The 15464-nt window shown below is 33.3% G+C and overlaps 2 protein-coding genes across 5 annotated transcripts in view; one reads left to right on the top strand and one right to left on the bottom strand.

Moving 5' to 3' along the window:
• LOC105321179 (complexin) overlaps nucleotides 1–13644 on the bottom strand; it is a 37507-nt gene extending 23863 nt beyond the window's left edge. The window contains exons 1-3 of one of the 3 annotated variants that reach the window (XM_011419402.4): nucleotides 13566–13644; nucleotides 13035–13095; nucleotides 7822–7893 (exon numbers count right to left, since the gene is read on the bottom strand). The gene's annotated coding sequence lies outside the window, so the exon portion shown is untranslated. Of the gene's footprint in view, nucleotides 1–7821; nucleotides 7894–13034; nucleotides 13096–13357; nucleotides 13374–13565 lie in introns of those variants that run through there. The other 2 variants (XM_066067866.1, XM_066067868.1) reach the window with 2 other exon arrangements.
• A 119-nt stretch (nucleotides 13645–13763) lies between these two features.
• Nucleotides 13764–15464, top strand: LOC105321178 (NF-kappa-B inhibitor alpha). 2 transcript variants are annotated; one of them, XM_066067864.1, is made up of 2 exons: nucleotides 13764–13918; nucleotides 14237–15464. In XM_066067864.1, exon 2 carries the CDS (start codon nucleotides 14259–14261, stop codon nucleotides 15198–15200), a length of 942 nt encoding a protein of 313 aa, XP_065923936.1. In that variant the 5' UTR covers nucleotides 13764–13918; nucleotides 14237–14258; the 3' UTR covers nucleotides 15201–15464. The 2 variants fall into 2 exon arrangements, with proteins under 2 accessions (XP_065923936.1, XP_011417702.3); XM_011419400.4 differs by lacking the exon at nucleotides 13764–13918 and adding an exon at nucleotides 13954–13999.

The raw sequence follows: 15464 nt of genomic DNA, 5'->3' as shown, positions 1-15464 counted from the left end.
TGAGGGCTTTTAGGTTTTTGACATACGCAATTTTTATATAGCTGTTTTACTTACTGAACATTTTACTGCTATGTGTGATTTTTCTACTCTCAAATGGTCTATATATTTTGTCTGAATTGCCTCTGTCAATAAGCACAGCGACAATGCAGAAGTTAAAAATTGGTCTGTTGAGTGTTAATTGCTCTTCAGAGGGATCTTGGCAAAGATTCTAAATATCACTAAATACGCCAAGTTTCAAGCTGGCTGCTGATTGCATTAAAGAGTTGTTTGCTACTATCTTCAATTTCTTTGGTGAATCTTTTCCCCAATAGCATGATAAGTCTTGTATTGATCACAAAAATTGTAGCCAAACCCTTAATGAGGCAATAATTTTAGAAATATCTATACACAAAAAACAACTGCATATCATAAATATTGGTATCAAACGCTGCCTCAGAAATTTAACATGGACAGAATTTAATCTCATTTAAATTGTATGGAGGCTAGCATTGTTTCAGTCTAAATCAATACTTTGCCAAAATACAATCAATTGAAAATTGCAGATTTGTGTACCATGGTCCAGAATAGAGAGATTTTTGTCTGGGTCTGAATTGACTTCCTCTAGACTATGCAGCCTTAGATATTTAAGGATGGAAGAAATTACCATTCTCTATAAACCATAAAAAAAGACTACCGTAATGCCTCTAACACATCCTGTGAACTGATAAAGCTATTCTTAAAAGACTCTTATAGAGCTTATATGCATTAATTTTGAAATCAAACAAAACAAAATATAATCATTCAAGGGCCTAAGTTTGTCCTTTATGAAAAAAAGACTTCTAACATAAAGAGATTGATTTTAATATACAGTACCGACCAGACGCATTACCTTACACCAAAGCAGACCCTAAAGCTGACCCCTGATCTGCTTTGGGTCAGGTCAGGTCTGGGGGTTTTTTATATTTGCACCTGCTCTGGGTCCACTTGGGGTCTTCTATGGGTTTACTAAGGATCTGCTCACTGAAATGGGAAGCAAGGCATGGTTCTATAATCAATAACTGCTTTCTGTGTCCGCTTTGGATCTGCTCTGCTATGGGTCAGCCTGGGGTCTTTTTGGGGTCAGCTCTGGGTCCATAGTAGATCTGAAGCATGCCCTGAGTGGACATAGAAAGCAGACCCCAGATTTGGTTGGGGTCTGTTTTCTGCAAAGTTTGGTCTGATCGATACTGTATATCCCAACCTTTTTAAAGATAGATTTTAAAATGTATAATTAAGCTCTGAAACTTTGCAGAGAATGTTTAAGTTTCAGAAACTATTTTTTTTCCATTTCTGTCCTTTTCCTTATGAATGTCAAGACAATCTTGATACTATAGGTACCATTACTAAGCCTTCAAGTTTTGCTATTTTAAAGGCATCAACTGAAATGACTTAGCAAAAATTGGAATATTAAAAAAAATGAAAATATAAAGCTACAGACTATGAAGATTCAACCTTGGTAGACCAAATGTGTCGGCTAGTATAATGTGAATATATCCAACAGTAGAAAAGAGCTAGTAAGAAGTCTCAACACCTATGGGGGAATTAAGCCTTGATAAACTAAATGTGTCAGTATAATGTGATGATGCAACAGTGGAAAAGTAAATTAGTACATGTACATGTATCAAGGGACTCTCAACACCTTTAGGGAAAGTTTAAAGTTTCTTCAATCACAACAAATGGGTTTTAACCTCCAAGGAATTGTAGTTTTAAATGTGAACAATTGAAGGAAAAAACCCAGAAATAATGAGTTTTGGATTTAAAAAAAAACAAAAAAAACTGATAAGTTTCAACAGGAGGCCAATTGGCCTTAATGGTCACCTGAGTAGCATATAACCCATACACAAACTAAATGTTGAGGAGTCTCATATATGCATTTAATTAATTGGGTTTCATTCTGGAGTAGAAAAATTACAAATTTGTAATGACGACCACCTCCCTGCCTGAAATTTTTCAAAAAGAACTGTGAAACCTATAATTTTAGTGAAAAACTTAAAGATCTGGTCTACAAAATCAGGAATTCAGTTTTCCTTTCAGGTGTGTGGGAGTAAAGAAGATATTTTTTTAACATTTTATGTATTAACACCTATAGTTCCATTTTGGCCCTGCCCTAGAGTAAAAACCCATACTCCAGGGAACATGAAAATTAAAATTTCAGTAGAGGACTTCCTGGTAAACATAATTATAAGTCAGTTTTTTATACAGATGTGTGAGAATAGAGAAGAAAATTTTTAAACATTATATGCATTAACACTATATTGCCCCCCCCCCCCTCTCATGTCCTGAACCCCTGACCCCAGGGGCCATGGATTTCACAATTTAGGTAGAGGAGTTAGTGGACATCATAACCATGTATTCAGTTTTTTGCCAACATGTGTGGGAGTAGAGAAGAATGATTTTTTAAGATTTAAAACATGTTTACTATATGGCCATGTTGGCCCCACCCTAGAGCCTGAACCCCTAACAAAGAGATCATGAATTTCACAATTTTGGTAGAGGGCTTCATGGACATCATAACCAGGCATTTAGATTTTAACAAATATATATGGGAGTAGAGAAGAAGATTTTCTAAGATTTAATACATTTTTACTATATGGCCATATTGGCCCCACCATTGAGCCTGAACCCCTAACAAAGAGATCATGAATTTCACAATTTTGGTAGAGGGCTTCATGGTAAACCAGGCATTTAGTTTTTAACAAATATATATGGGAGTAGAGAAGAAGATTTTTTAAGATTTAATACATTTTTACTATATGGCCATATTGGCTCCACCCTAGAGCCTGAACCCCTGATACAGGGGTCATGAATTTCACAATTTTGGTAGAGGGCCTCATGGACACCATAATCATGCATTTAGTTTTTAACAAATATATATGGGAGTAGAGAAGAAGATTTTCTAAGATTTAATACATTTTAACTATATGGCCATATTGGCCCCACCCTAGAGCCTGAACCTCTGACCTAGGGGTCATGAATTTCACAATTTAGGTAGAGGGCTTCATGGACATCATTATCATGCATTTAGTTTTTAACAAATATATATGGCAGTAGAGAAGAGGATTTTCTAAGATTTAATACATTTTTACTATATGGCCTTATTGGCCCCACCCTAGAGCCAGAACCCCTGACCCAGGGGCCATGAATTTCACAATTTTGGTAGAGGGCCTCATGGACATCATTACTATGCCTCCATTTTTTTCCTCACATGTGTGGGAGTAGAGAATTGGATTTTTGAAAATTTGGCTACTTTTGCATATTTGGCCCTACATGTGGCACCCCGGGGGTGGTAGAGCCATGAAATTTAACAATTTAGATTCCTCTTACCATATAGATACCTCACACCAAAAATGGTAACAATCAGCCTTGTAGTTTTTAGGAAGAAGTTAAAAATATAAAATTGTTCACGCACGTCGCAATACGGACGACAATGGACAAAAAATGATAGCAATATAGTAGGTCACCTGAGTTTACTTAAAACTCCAGTGCAATTTATATAGATAACGAGAGGTCCAGGGGCAACATCGCTCACCTGAGCAACAATACCCCTAACTCTAATCAATATTAGCATTACAGTATCAAAATCAAAATATCTTGAAAACTAAGTATAGTAGCTCCTGCTCAAAAATTTTTTTAAATTTTTTTTTCTATTTCTATATACCCCCCTCCCCCACCATTGTGGCCCAACTTTCTCTAAGGCATCTTGTTTTGATCAAAGTTTAATCTGCACAACCCATGCTTTCACACAAGTTACTGCTTTTTGGACTAAAAACTCTCCCAGAATATTTATAAAATTTTCTCTGTATATATTCCTATGTAAAAATACTCCCCCCCCCCCCCCCCAATTATTAGCCGCCCTTCCTCTGTGGACCATGATTTAAACAGACTTGAATCTACACTATTTGAGAATGCCTCCACAAAAGTTTGAGTTTTCCTGGCCGAATAGTTTTTAAGAAGAAGATTTTTAAAGATTTTCTCTATATATTCCTATGTAAAAAATCACCCCTCCCCCATTGTGGCCCCACCCTATCCCCGGGGACCATAACTTGAACAAACTTTAATCTACACTATCTGAGGATGCTTCCACTCCAATTTGACCTTTTCTGGCCTAATGGTTTTTAAGAAGAAGATTTTTAAAGATTTTCTCTATATATTCCTATGTGAAAATCCATCCCCCCATTGTGGCCCCATCCTACCCCTGGGGACCATGATTTGAACAAACTTGAATCTACACTATCTGAAGATGCTTCAACTCCAATTTGAGCTTTCTGGTCAAATAGTTTTTGAGAAGAAGATTTTTAAAGATTTTCCCTATATATTCCTATGCATAAATTCATTTCCCTATTGTGTGCCCAACCCTTCCCCCTGGGGGCCATGATTTGAACAAACCTGAATCTACACTATCTGAGGATGCTTTAACTCCAAATTGAGCTTTTCTGGTCAAATAACTTTTGAGAAGAAGATTTTTTAAAATTTTCTCTATACATTCTGATGTAAATATCCATTCCCCCATTGTGGCCTCACCCTACCCCAGGGGATCATGATTTCAAAAAACTTATATCTACACTACCTGAGGATGCTTCAGTACAAGTTACAGCTTTTCTGGCCTTATAGTTTTTGAGAAGAAGATTTTTGAAAAATACCAACAAATTTTCAATATATCTTTACTATATCCCCTTGAAAGAGGGTGTGCTCTTCATTTGAACAAACTTGAATCCCTGTCACCTAGTGATGCTTTGTGCCATGTTTGGTTGAAATCTGCCCAGTGGTTGTTGAGAAGAAGATGAAAATGTGAAAAGTTTACAACAATGCCAACAACAACACCAACGCCAACGCCGACAGACAACGGAATCTAAAACTTCAGGGTATATTCCAACAAGCTATGATCTGCAGGGCAGTGCCCTAATGCTTCAGTGTTGAATAAAAAAAACCTGGTGATATGAATAACTTATTAAGACACAAAATTTCCAAATCATAACAAACTGTAATTAAAAATGTAAGTCACAAGGTGTGGAAGATTCTTAAATTCTTCAAATATTTTACATTTTTCACAGTCAAGGGATATAACTCTTTCAAACCGCATATGGATCTTGATCAATACAACCAACAATGTTCCAAATTTAAGGGCCATACCCGGTAACTCCACTGCATAACATAAACCTCAAACGTATCTATGATCTATTATTACAAAAAAATTAAACCCAAAACAATTTTCTTTTACCCAACAAAAGTTATCTACAGAACTATAGCTCTGCATTCAGAAAATTTTTAGATGGGCAACCATAAATCATCCACATTTTTTCTGACTCGAGAGCTACAGTTCTGCAACTAACACATGTCTGCAGGCAAATTATTTAAAATGTATAATCAATTCTAAACAACCTCGGACATCCAGACATTATTTTTGTCATAAAACAAAAGTAATTACAATGTTTAAAGTATGTAGCAAAGAAAAGTTTGATGCCCTTGAACTTTATAGCTCCCCTGAACTCAGCCCAGTTTTTGAAATAAAATGGCTCATGGGCCACATCACTCACCTGAACACCAGTTCCTTGTATCATTCTTTTTTAGTTTTATAAAACATTTTCCCTGTATATTTCTTTGTTAATCCTCTTGGGGCCCCAGTATTAGTCCAGGAGTCACAATTTAACAAAATAGAATCTACACTATCTTTGGATGCTTGCATTAAAATCTCACAAATTGTAGCATTATAGTTCTTGATAAGAAGATTCTTAAACATATTCCCAACATATTTCTGTATCAAGCTTTGAACCCCTATTGGGGCCCTTGTATTAGTCAGGGGTCACAACTTTTATCAGTTTAGAATCTTCATTATATATTGCAGTGGTTCTAAGAAGATTTTCTAAGACACAACCCTATTTTTACAGTTTCACAGTTATCTCTCTTTTAAAAAGGATCTGGCCCTTTATTTAAACAATTTAGAACTCCAGTCCCATAAGAATGCTTTGTATCAGGTTTGGTTAAATTTGACCCAGTGGTTCTAAAGAAGAAGTTAAAAATGTGAAAAGTTTACAGACAGATGGATAGTAAACAGACAACAGGTTATCAGAAAGGCCCACTTGAACCTTCAGTTCAGGTGAGCTTAAAATAGTCTTCTTTATCACATTGTTTAGGAAAAATCTGAAAATCATCCAATCATAAGTTTACAGAAGACTGATAGGCAGTGAAAGCAGTAGAACACTGATAGAGAAAGCAGTAGAACACTGAAAGAGGAAGCAGTAGAACACTGATAGAGAAAGCAGTAAACCGCTGATAGAGAAAGCAGTAGAACACTGATAGAGAAAGCAGTAGAACACTGAAAGAGGAAGCAGTCGAACACTGATAGAGAAAGCAGTAAAACACTGATAGAGAAAGAAGTAGAACACTGATAGAGATAGCGGTAGAACACTGATAGAGAAAGCATTAGAACACTGATAGAGAAAAGGCAGTAAAACACTGATAAAGAAAATGCAGTAGAACACTAAGAGAGAAAGCAGTAGAACACTGATAGAGAAAGCAGTAGAACACTGAAAGAGGAAGCAGTCGAACACTGATAGAGAAAGCAGTAAAACACTGATAGAGAAAGCAGTAGAACACTGATAGAGAAAGCGATAGAACACTGATAGAGAAAGCATTAGAACACTGATAGAGAAAAGGCAGTAAAACACTGATAAAGAAAATGCAGTAGAACACTAAGAGAGAAAGCAGTAGAACACTGATAGAGAAAGCAGTAGAACACTGATAGAGAAAGCAGTAGAACACTGATAGAGGAAGCAGTAGAACACTATAGAGAAAGTAGTAGAAACTGATAAAGAAAAAGCAGTAAAACACTAAGAGAGAAAGCAGTAGAACACTGATAGAGAAAGCAGTAGAACACTGATAAAGAAAAAGCAGTAAAACACTGATAAAGAAAATGCAGTAGAACACTAAGAGAGAAAGCAGGAGAACACAAATAGAGAAAGCAGTAGAATGCTAAGAGAGAAAGCAGTAGAACACTGATAGAGAAAGCAGTAGAACATTGATAGAGAAAGCAGTAAAACACTGATAGAGAAAGCAGTAGAACATTGATAGAGAAAGCAGTAGAACACTGATAGAGAAAAGGCAGTAGAACATTGATAGCGAAAAATTGGAAAAATGTAAAGTTCCAAGTGATAAATCTTGGTTGAAATATGGCAAGGTAAGTTCATGAGAAGAATACTTCATCCGATCAAAAGTCAATATGAATACACTCAAAACTTATTACAGTGCATTCTTGCATTTTAACAAAGTAAAATCTGGGAACTATTCTGACAGCAAAAGAGGGCGATCATTCAGTATTTACTTATGCCAAAATATGGACAAACATTAAAAATATAATAGTGTTCACTTCTACCACAGAAAAAATGCCACACATGGTAACATTTTATATTGCAGTTGCATATCTACTTTCCTCCATGGCCAGTATTGATTATTTGAACCAATATACATGAAAGAATCTTTACTTTCATGTATATTGGTTCAAATAATCAATACTGGCCATGGAGGATAGCAAAAACTCTTTATTAGCTTTACTTTTTTTAAACAAAGTAATGGTAATGGTAATGCATTACTTTACTCATGTAATGGTAATGTAATGCATTACTTCAAGAAAATCAAGTAATGGTAATGGTAATTTAATGCCCAAATTCATGAAGTAATGGTAATGTAAAGCATTACTTTACAATGTAATTCGCCCCAAGCCTGTAAAGATTACTTTTAATATACATCGGTAGTAAATTACATTGCAGAATTGATGCAGATATAATGAAAATTTGAATTCATCTCTACCTGATTTTGGATTACAGCATCAAAACTTGGTACTTCATTTCATTATCTTTGATGTACATGTAATGGTGATCTCTGAAAATATTAAAATTTAATAATTAATGGTTTTTACATATTTTTATGGCATAAATTATTTAATGAAGAAATTGCTTTTATTGTAAAACAAAACCCACAAAGTAACATATAGTTTCAACCATATTGTTACAATATGTTTATCCTATCACATGATCAATTTTAAAGGTCATGTGCATATGAATGCCAGTTTGGTTTTTTTATTACTCTGTAGGTACATGTATGCTATGAAGTACATGTACTAAATAGTTTAGTAATCAATTCTAAATACACAGCTTCATATAAGATATATGCCCTGTATATAAAAATATTGAAATTGTTAGATGTTCTGTTCTCTATTTTCAATGTTGACTGACATAGCACATCAAAAAACTATTTTTGAGATAAATCAATTTTTAACAACATAAAAAACACAGAACAATGTTAGACTTGCAATTAATGAAGAAGTCTAATGGTTTGCTCATTCTTTGGCTCTTTCATCTATGTATCATAATGCTATATTGATTAATTCAATATTGTTTTATGTACTCTCCCTTACTTTCATTAGTATAAGATCTTATTATCTTGGGTTACAAAAGAAATGTAAATATTACCAATAACTATTTAGGAAAATCTTTCCTTGTTGTTTCATACTAGATATGACCATTGTGTTCATTACAGAAAAAATCACATAACCCAATGACATGGGTTTTGTATTTTTCCTACTACATGTATTTCCTCCAACCATCATACCCATATGAACCACAAAGGGAGCAATAAAATTTAATGTGATTATTTAATGCAGTAGCTTTTATCCTTAGTTATCAACCCCTTTTCCCCTACCAATGATGAAACATGAGGCCAATGGGACATATTGCTCATCTGAGCAACAATGTCAAACAGTTCAGTTGCCCACAATCTATCCTCCAAATAGTGACCTCTTTCTTACCCCAAGGGTTACAGTATAATCAAACTAAAACAATATTAAAACTTACCATGTACATTTGACTTTCACAAATTTAAGCCTATCATTTCTTAAGAGATTTCTTTTCAATTAATTGCCATTTTCTATTGTAAAAATTGATTACTGCATTCCCTCTTCCCTCTATATCTGGTTGTCTTCTGGCCCCTCCCTGACCCTCAGAGTATGGTGCAAAGAAATTCAAACTTTAAGTACTTGATGTGAAACTTTCTGTCGCATTTTAAAAATCGTTCTTTCCATATATGCTTGCAATTGCCCTATGGTGTTTTCTTTTAATATTTTTTATGTTCTTCATGTGTGTGTTTGTGTGTGTGTGTGTGTGTGTGTGTGTGTGTGTGTGTGTGAATATGTGATATTGAGCTCATTCTTTGATCTTGTTCAAAGGTATCACAATCCCTAGAGTTTGTAGATTTATTCTGATTATAAGGACCTCATCTATTATTGCCTTACAACTGATGAAATTTCTCCTCAACCACAGCCTGGCGATCCCTATTGCACAATTATTCTACCTGTCAGATGATGGCAATGTTATGGCAGCACCGTCTTGATCAAGATGATTGGAGTAAATTAGAGACTGTCATGCAAAGGAATAATTTATTGCTAATGATGTTGCACACTAATGGCATGGACTTAAAGCAAGACTTGGCCATTCTATATAATCAATACATAATCATTTAAGTCCTGTGTGCTTGATGGCCCTACATTACACTCTTGAGTCTTTATCAAGAAAGGTCAGGTTGCCTGAATCAATGTACAAGAATGGTCATCATAAATTTTGTCTCAACACCTACACATTAATTGATTGATTTTAAACCCCCCCTCTCTCTCTTCTCTCTCTCTCTCTTCTCTTCTCTCTCTCTCTCTCTCTCTCTCTCTCTCTCTCTCTCTCTCTCTCTCTCTCTCTCTCTCTCTCTCTATCACAAATATACATGTAATTTGATTGTGGGGGATCTATAGTTTTATAGCTATTAAACAATCTATAGAAAAAATAGTGGGGTGAGTAGGTTTAGATAGAGTTTCAGGTGACATAGAGATGTACACAAAGAGAGTAAGAGAACATATATAAGCCCAGATATATAAACATTTCTAAGGTAACACAACATCAAGTTTAATGTCTTTATTTAACATATTCATGGCAGAACATAGTGCCTGAAAATTACATGATAGTTTATATTTGAAGTTAGAGATATGATCTGAAAATTTTCACCTGATAATAGTACAATTCTAGAATATCAAGAATGTGACCCTCAGAGATCAAATAGCCATTCCCTCCCCCATCTCAACCAATTTATCATGCCTGTATAGCATTTTTGTTTTGAAATACAGGGTTCAGTTTGAAAAAAAAAACATGACTACATGTATCAAAACAGGGTTAAATTAAATAGTCTAACCCAACAAATATCTTCCTTTACAGGGATCATGAGAGAGGAAGCAAAATGGAAATCCCATGTTAAAAGTCTGTGTACTCAAATGCAATGATAAATTATTTAATAGACAAAACACCTAAATTTGCTTGCAATATATTTTATAAAATCCTGACTAGAAATAAAACTTGAATCAAGCTCAACTTAAATACATGCAATACGTGTATTTCAGTCAAAACAGTTATCCATGCATTTTAATCTCTCTTTCTTAAGGTTAACATCTAGTACAGGTACATGAGTGGATCGACCCTTAAGTTTCTGTTTAATATATGAATTCCTTAATTAATGATGTGTATTACCAAAGAATTGTCAACATCCTGGAAAAATGTTATAAACTGTCATCTTCAATGTAATATTCTGCTGCAGAAAACATAAAGGAAGGAGATAATTCAAATTAACTACCATGCAGGTATGATTACCACTCTTTAACTTATTTACTAGATTTTGACCATAATGTGATTTCCTTAAAAAGACACACCTACATGCATATCTAAAAATAAAAATGATGAAATTTTTATTTGTATTTTTGACTCTGATCCAAAACAAAATGGTATTTCTAAAAGTTAATACGTACTAAAAATGGAAATAAAGTGATTACCTAATATTTATCAAGAATGACTTTAATTAAAATAAAGATTTTTTTCCATGATTTTTGTTTAGTTACTTTTTATTGTATATCAAGGCCTTATGTAGTTACATGTAATATAAACTTTTATACATTCAATTTACTAGTACTTAAGGGCATTTTTAATTAAATCTAAAGTGAATAAAAAAAAGGGAAAAAGCCTTTCAAAGAGCATGCGAATTAATCTGTTTTACCACTACTGTAAAAGTGATTAAGTACGCTTTTTCTATGGTCAAACAACACATAAAACAAAACAAGTATTCAATTTCAAGTATTGGTAGAGATCGAATCAAAATGCTTTTTTTTATCGTCCAGTCCCCAAGACTATAGTGAGAGAATGAGATTAAGTGCAACCATTTAACTACAATACATTGTACTGGTAAATTATTAAACAATTTCATGCAGTAACAAATACCGGTAGCATGTTTATTAGAAACATATATTAAGCAGAAATTTCTGAGGGGACAAAATTTCATTCATTATTTCCAAATTCCACAGTATTTTGTCCCAAATTATGAGCAGCACTTTTATGTAAAATTTTCTGGAAAAATACTACCGTATGTAAAATTAAAAAATGCCTTTAATTTTCCTCACTTTTTACTTGATATAAAACAAAGCTATAGTCACAATTTAAGGAAGGAGTCTTTTATGGTTTTCGACTTGTCAAACGTAAAATTGATTAATTGTACATTAAATCAAGATGAAAGGAAATTATAATAGAATATTTTTCTTTCTTTTATATTATCGTACAACTTGGCATAGAAAAAGTAATCAAAGTTTAGAATCTAACAAGGACTATATTTTTGGCGTAATATTGGCGTAGGAAAATATCACATATTGCGCAATTCAGAATTGCTGCAGATTAATGAGTCTGGTTTAGCATTTTAAAAACAATAACATTAATGTTGGATTTTTTCACTAATGTAAACTAATGATATGATACTTGGGTTTCAGAATATGTTTTTAAAATATGATTTGCCTATCAAACTACATTTTTATAGGCTTTTTAAAGTGCCCTTCTATACGCCGATTTTTGTGAAAAAATCACTAAAATCAGTTTTTCCATCTTGTTAAATGGTCAATATATTAGCTTTTCTGTCAATTTATATCTTTTTATAAAGTCTTTATTATACATAAAAATCAGAAATATTTTATTATTGGAAGCATAAAAAAATAATAAAAATTCCCTCAAAATTTAAGAAAATTAGAGGAAATGCGGGCTAAGCAATATCAATTTTAGTATAAATAGTTATTCCAATTTAGTAGTATAAGCTGATAGACATTCTAATATTCTATCATTTCATTGAAGAATAGAATCTTCATATCTTAAATAAATGACTACATAACTACAAAGAGCTACACTTGTTTTTATCATCCTTTACGTTGAGGAAAAAGGTAGTGACCTTGACCTGCTCTTATGCGAATACAAAAAGGTCAAATTTAATAAAACTGATAGAATCATTTTGTAATATGATCCGTTTGACTCTGTCAAAATTTCATGAATTTCTTATAATTAGAAGTATGTTTGATAACAAGAAGACTCCTTCCTTAAGTGTAAAAGTACCATGTGAACATTGCCAGAATCCATGCAGTTTTTCTCTGTTTTTCTAAAACTCGTAATTATATAGGTTAACTTATTTCAAATACTGTAAAATTCTTAGGTTCTTTCCAAATATATGCAATTGCTTGATATTTGAGTAATAAGTAAGCATACATAGTTTTTTTTCAGATAAAAGATATATTTTCAAACCATCTTTACATTTAAAAGGAGAATTTGAGGAATTGTTTACTTTTTTGGAGGAGTTTATTCAGAAAAATACTTCTTCTAATGACAAGAAATATGACTTCAATACATATACTCACCACACTATGTAATTTTTGTTGTAAGAATACTTATTACTAATGGATGTCAAATTTGGTTGTTATATATATCATCATCATTGAGTTGCACAAGAGTCTGTTTCTTAAATGCAATTTAGATGCAAATGACATTTCTAGTTTTTCCCAATGTCAATAATTTGTCAATTGAATTTACCCAATTTTCTAAAAATGGGATTTCCCCAAAATATGCTTATAAATCCCTATTTGCATCTGTATAAAGTTAAAATTTGAAAACCATTTAAGTTTTCTTTACCTGTTGTTTTGGTGCATTGATGTAAATGACAGCAAAGAAAAATTAAACAGCTCGGATCAATCTGCAATAAATAAGAAATATATAAGTGCTATTATCCTCTTAGTCTATAATATAATTTTTCAGTAGGACAGTATATGCAAATACAATTATTCATCAACATCAAAACAAGCGTTTGTCCTGTCAGACCATGTACAGTATGCATGGTATTATCTGATTATGTCGTCATATGCTGTTACCTTGCATTTAGCATCATAATTGATTTACACTAAAAATTCTAAAAATGAAATGAATATACATTAATAGTTGTTAATTTGTCAAATTACCACGTTAATCATGCTAATAGGATGTGTTTTCAGACAAAATTTTGCTGTTTACAATTACAAACGCAAATGTAAATTTCCCAGCACAAAGTGGTCGTGATATCAGTCTCTTAATTAACACAAAAATTTCTTGAATTCCAAGAAACAGGGTGTTTTCTTTAATACGATACACAAATACACACTACAGTCACTGACATTAGTCGTTACTTACTAAATTTGAGATTCTAGAATCACACAGGAAATTCTACTGCGAAACTAAAAGAAGACTTGATTACGATAAGATGGAAAAAATTCGATCGATGACTACTTTATGTTCCTATCAAATCTATCGTATTACATGACATATTTTAAAATCCACTTTCTTTATTTATTAAATTTCTGTATTGCGATGTTTTCTCCGTTAAATATAACATTTTCTTTTTTAAAATAGACGTTGCGCCTTTATCTAAAAATAGACTTAATAGGAAAAGGGGAAATTCCGAAATGAAAAATAGGCCTTACACACAGGACAAATACAGTCAGCGGGATTTTTTTTTGTTATCAAGGACAGGAATAGCAATTAGGGTGGGTATTTTTATGTAAAAGTATAAAATGCGTTTGCAAAATTCATAATATTATATTCTTCGTTATCATGACCCGCAAAAGGTATTGTAGTGAGTCGTTCTATACATGCATAGACAGTAGCAATATTTATTATTTCCTTGCAAAAGTAGAAGAGTTACTTCCGTACACTTTCATTTCACAGTTTTAGCTACATTACATAGCTGATTACTATAAAATCGTATACAATGATAATCTTTTATGTCTGCAAAAGTGTCCATATTCATTAGATAATGATTATCTAAATTAATTAGACATTTTGCTTATTTTGATACTAAGCAGACCAACATCCAGGATTCAGAAAATGGCATTTCGGAAACCAGCAAACATAGCAGAAAATTTCGACAGCTTAGAAACTGATTGTTCAATTCAAACACGAGAACCCCGAGAAGATTCCGGTTTTTATTCTGGACCTTCAAGTTGCAAAGAAAGTCTTTGCAAAAAGGAAACAGATCTAATTTCTCCAACGAAAGACATAGGACTGCTGGAAGAAAACATGGAACGTGTTGACATCAACGGTCAGGCAGTTTCTAGATCTGCATCTTGTGAAAATCTTGTAAAAACTGTCCTTCGCATTATAGAGCAAGACTTCGATGGCGATACACTGATTCATGTTGCAATTATACAAAATGAGGAGTATATAGCAAAGTCTATGATTTCCATGGTTTCCATCCTCGACCCAGAGCTCCTTGATATTCCCAATTTTTTATTGCAAACTCCTTTACATTTGGCTGTCCTCGTCCGATCCGTGGAACTCGTGGAAATTCTTATCCAATCGGGAGCCGATTTGGGATGTCGTGATCTCCATGGGAACACACCTTTGCATATTGCCTCTTACCATGGTTTTGACAACATCGTAGTTTGTTTACTGAAATATGCAAGTGGTAAAAAACGAAAATCGACATTTATACAAGAAATAAATGACAGAAATTATGAAGGCCAATCATGTCTTCATCTTTCTACGTTTAACAATAGCCTTCCCGTAATTAACCTTCTGTCAAGATTTGGAGCAGACGTAAATGCACGTGACGGAAAGAGTGGTAAAACGATACTTCATTATGCAGCAGAAATGGGGAACACGATTCTAATGGATTATGTTTTACAGTTACCCGGAGTTGACGTCAATTCCCAAACGTACGCCGGCCAGACACCTAGCTCTCTGGCCAGGGGTCGAGGTTTTCTAGATATTTGGACAACCCTAAGGAAATTTGGCGGGAAAGACCGTGAAGAAATTGACGACACTTAATTTGCATTTTTATTTTATACGTAAAATGAACATCAATTGGTTTCGAATGTTCACTAATACGTACATGTGTGCGGTTGTGCAAACTTTTGTTTAATTCAAATGTAAACGGATAATATTATTTTTTATCCAATTCTATAAGTAAATATTTTAATATCAAACGATATAATTATCACGTGAATGTACATTTATGTAAATATATATTGTTCTCCTATTGTTAACTTTGATATTCTCAGGTTATTGATATATTAAATAGTTGATCTTGGA

Source organism: Magallana gigas, chromosome 8, assembly GCF_963853765.1.
Source record: "Magallana gigas chromosome 8, xbMagGiga1.1, whole genome shotgun sequence".
In the NCBI taxonomy this organism is placed as follows: Eukaryota; Metazoa; Mollusca; class Bivalvia; order Ostreida; family Ostreidae; genus Magallana; species Magallana gigas.
This window is presented reverse-complemented; position numbering and strand designations above follow the sequence as displayed.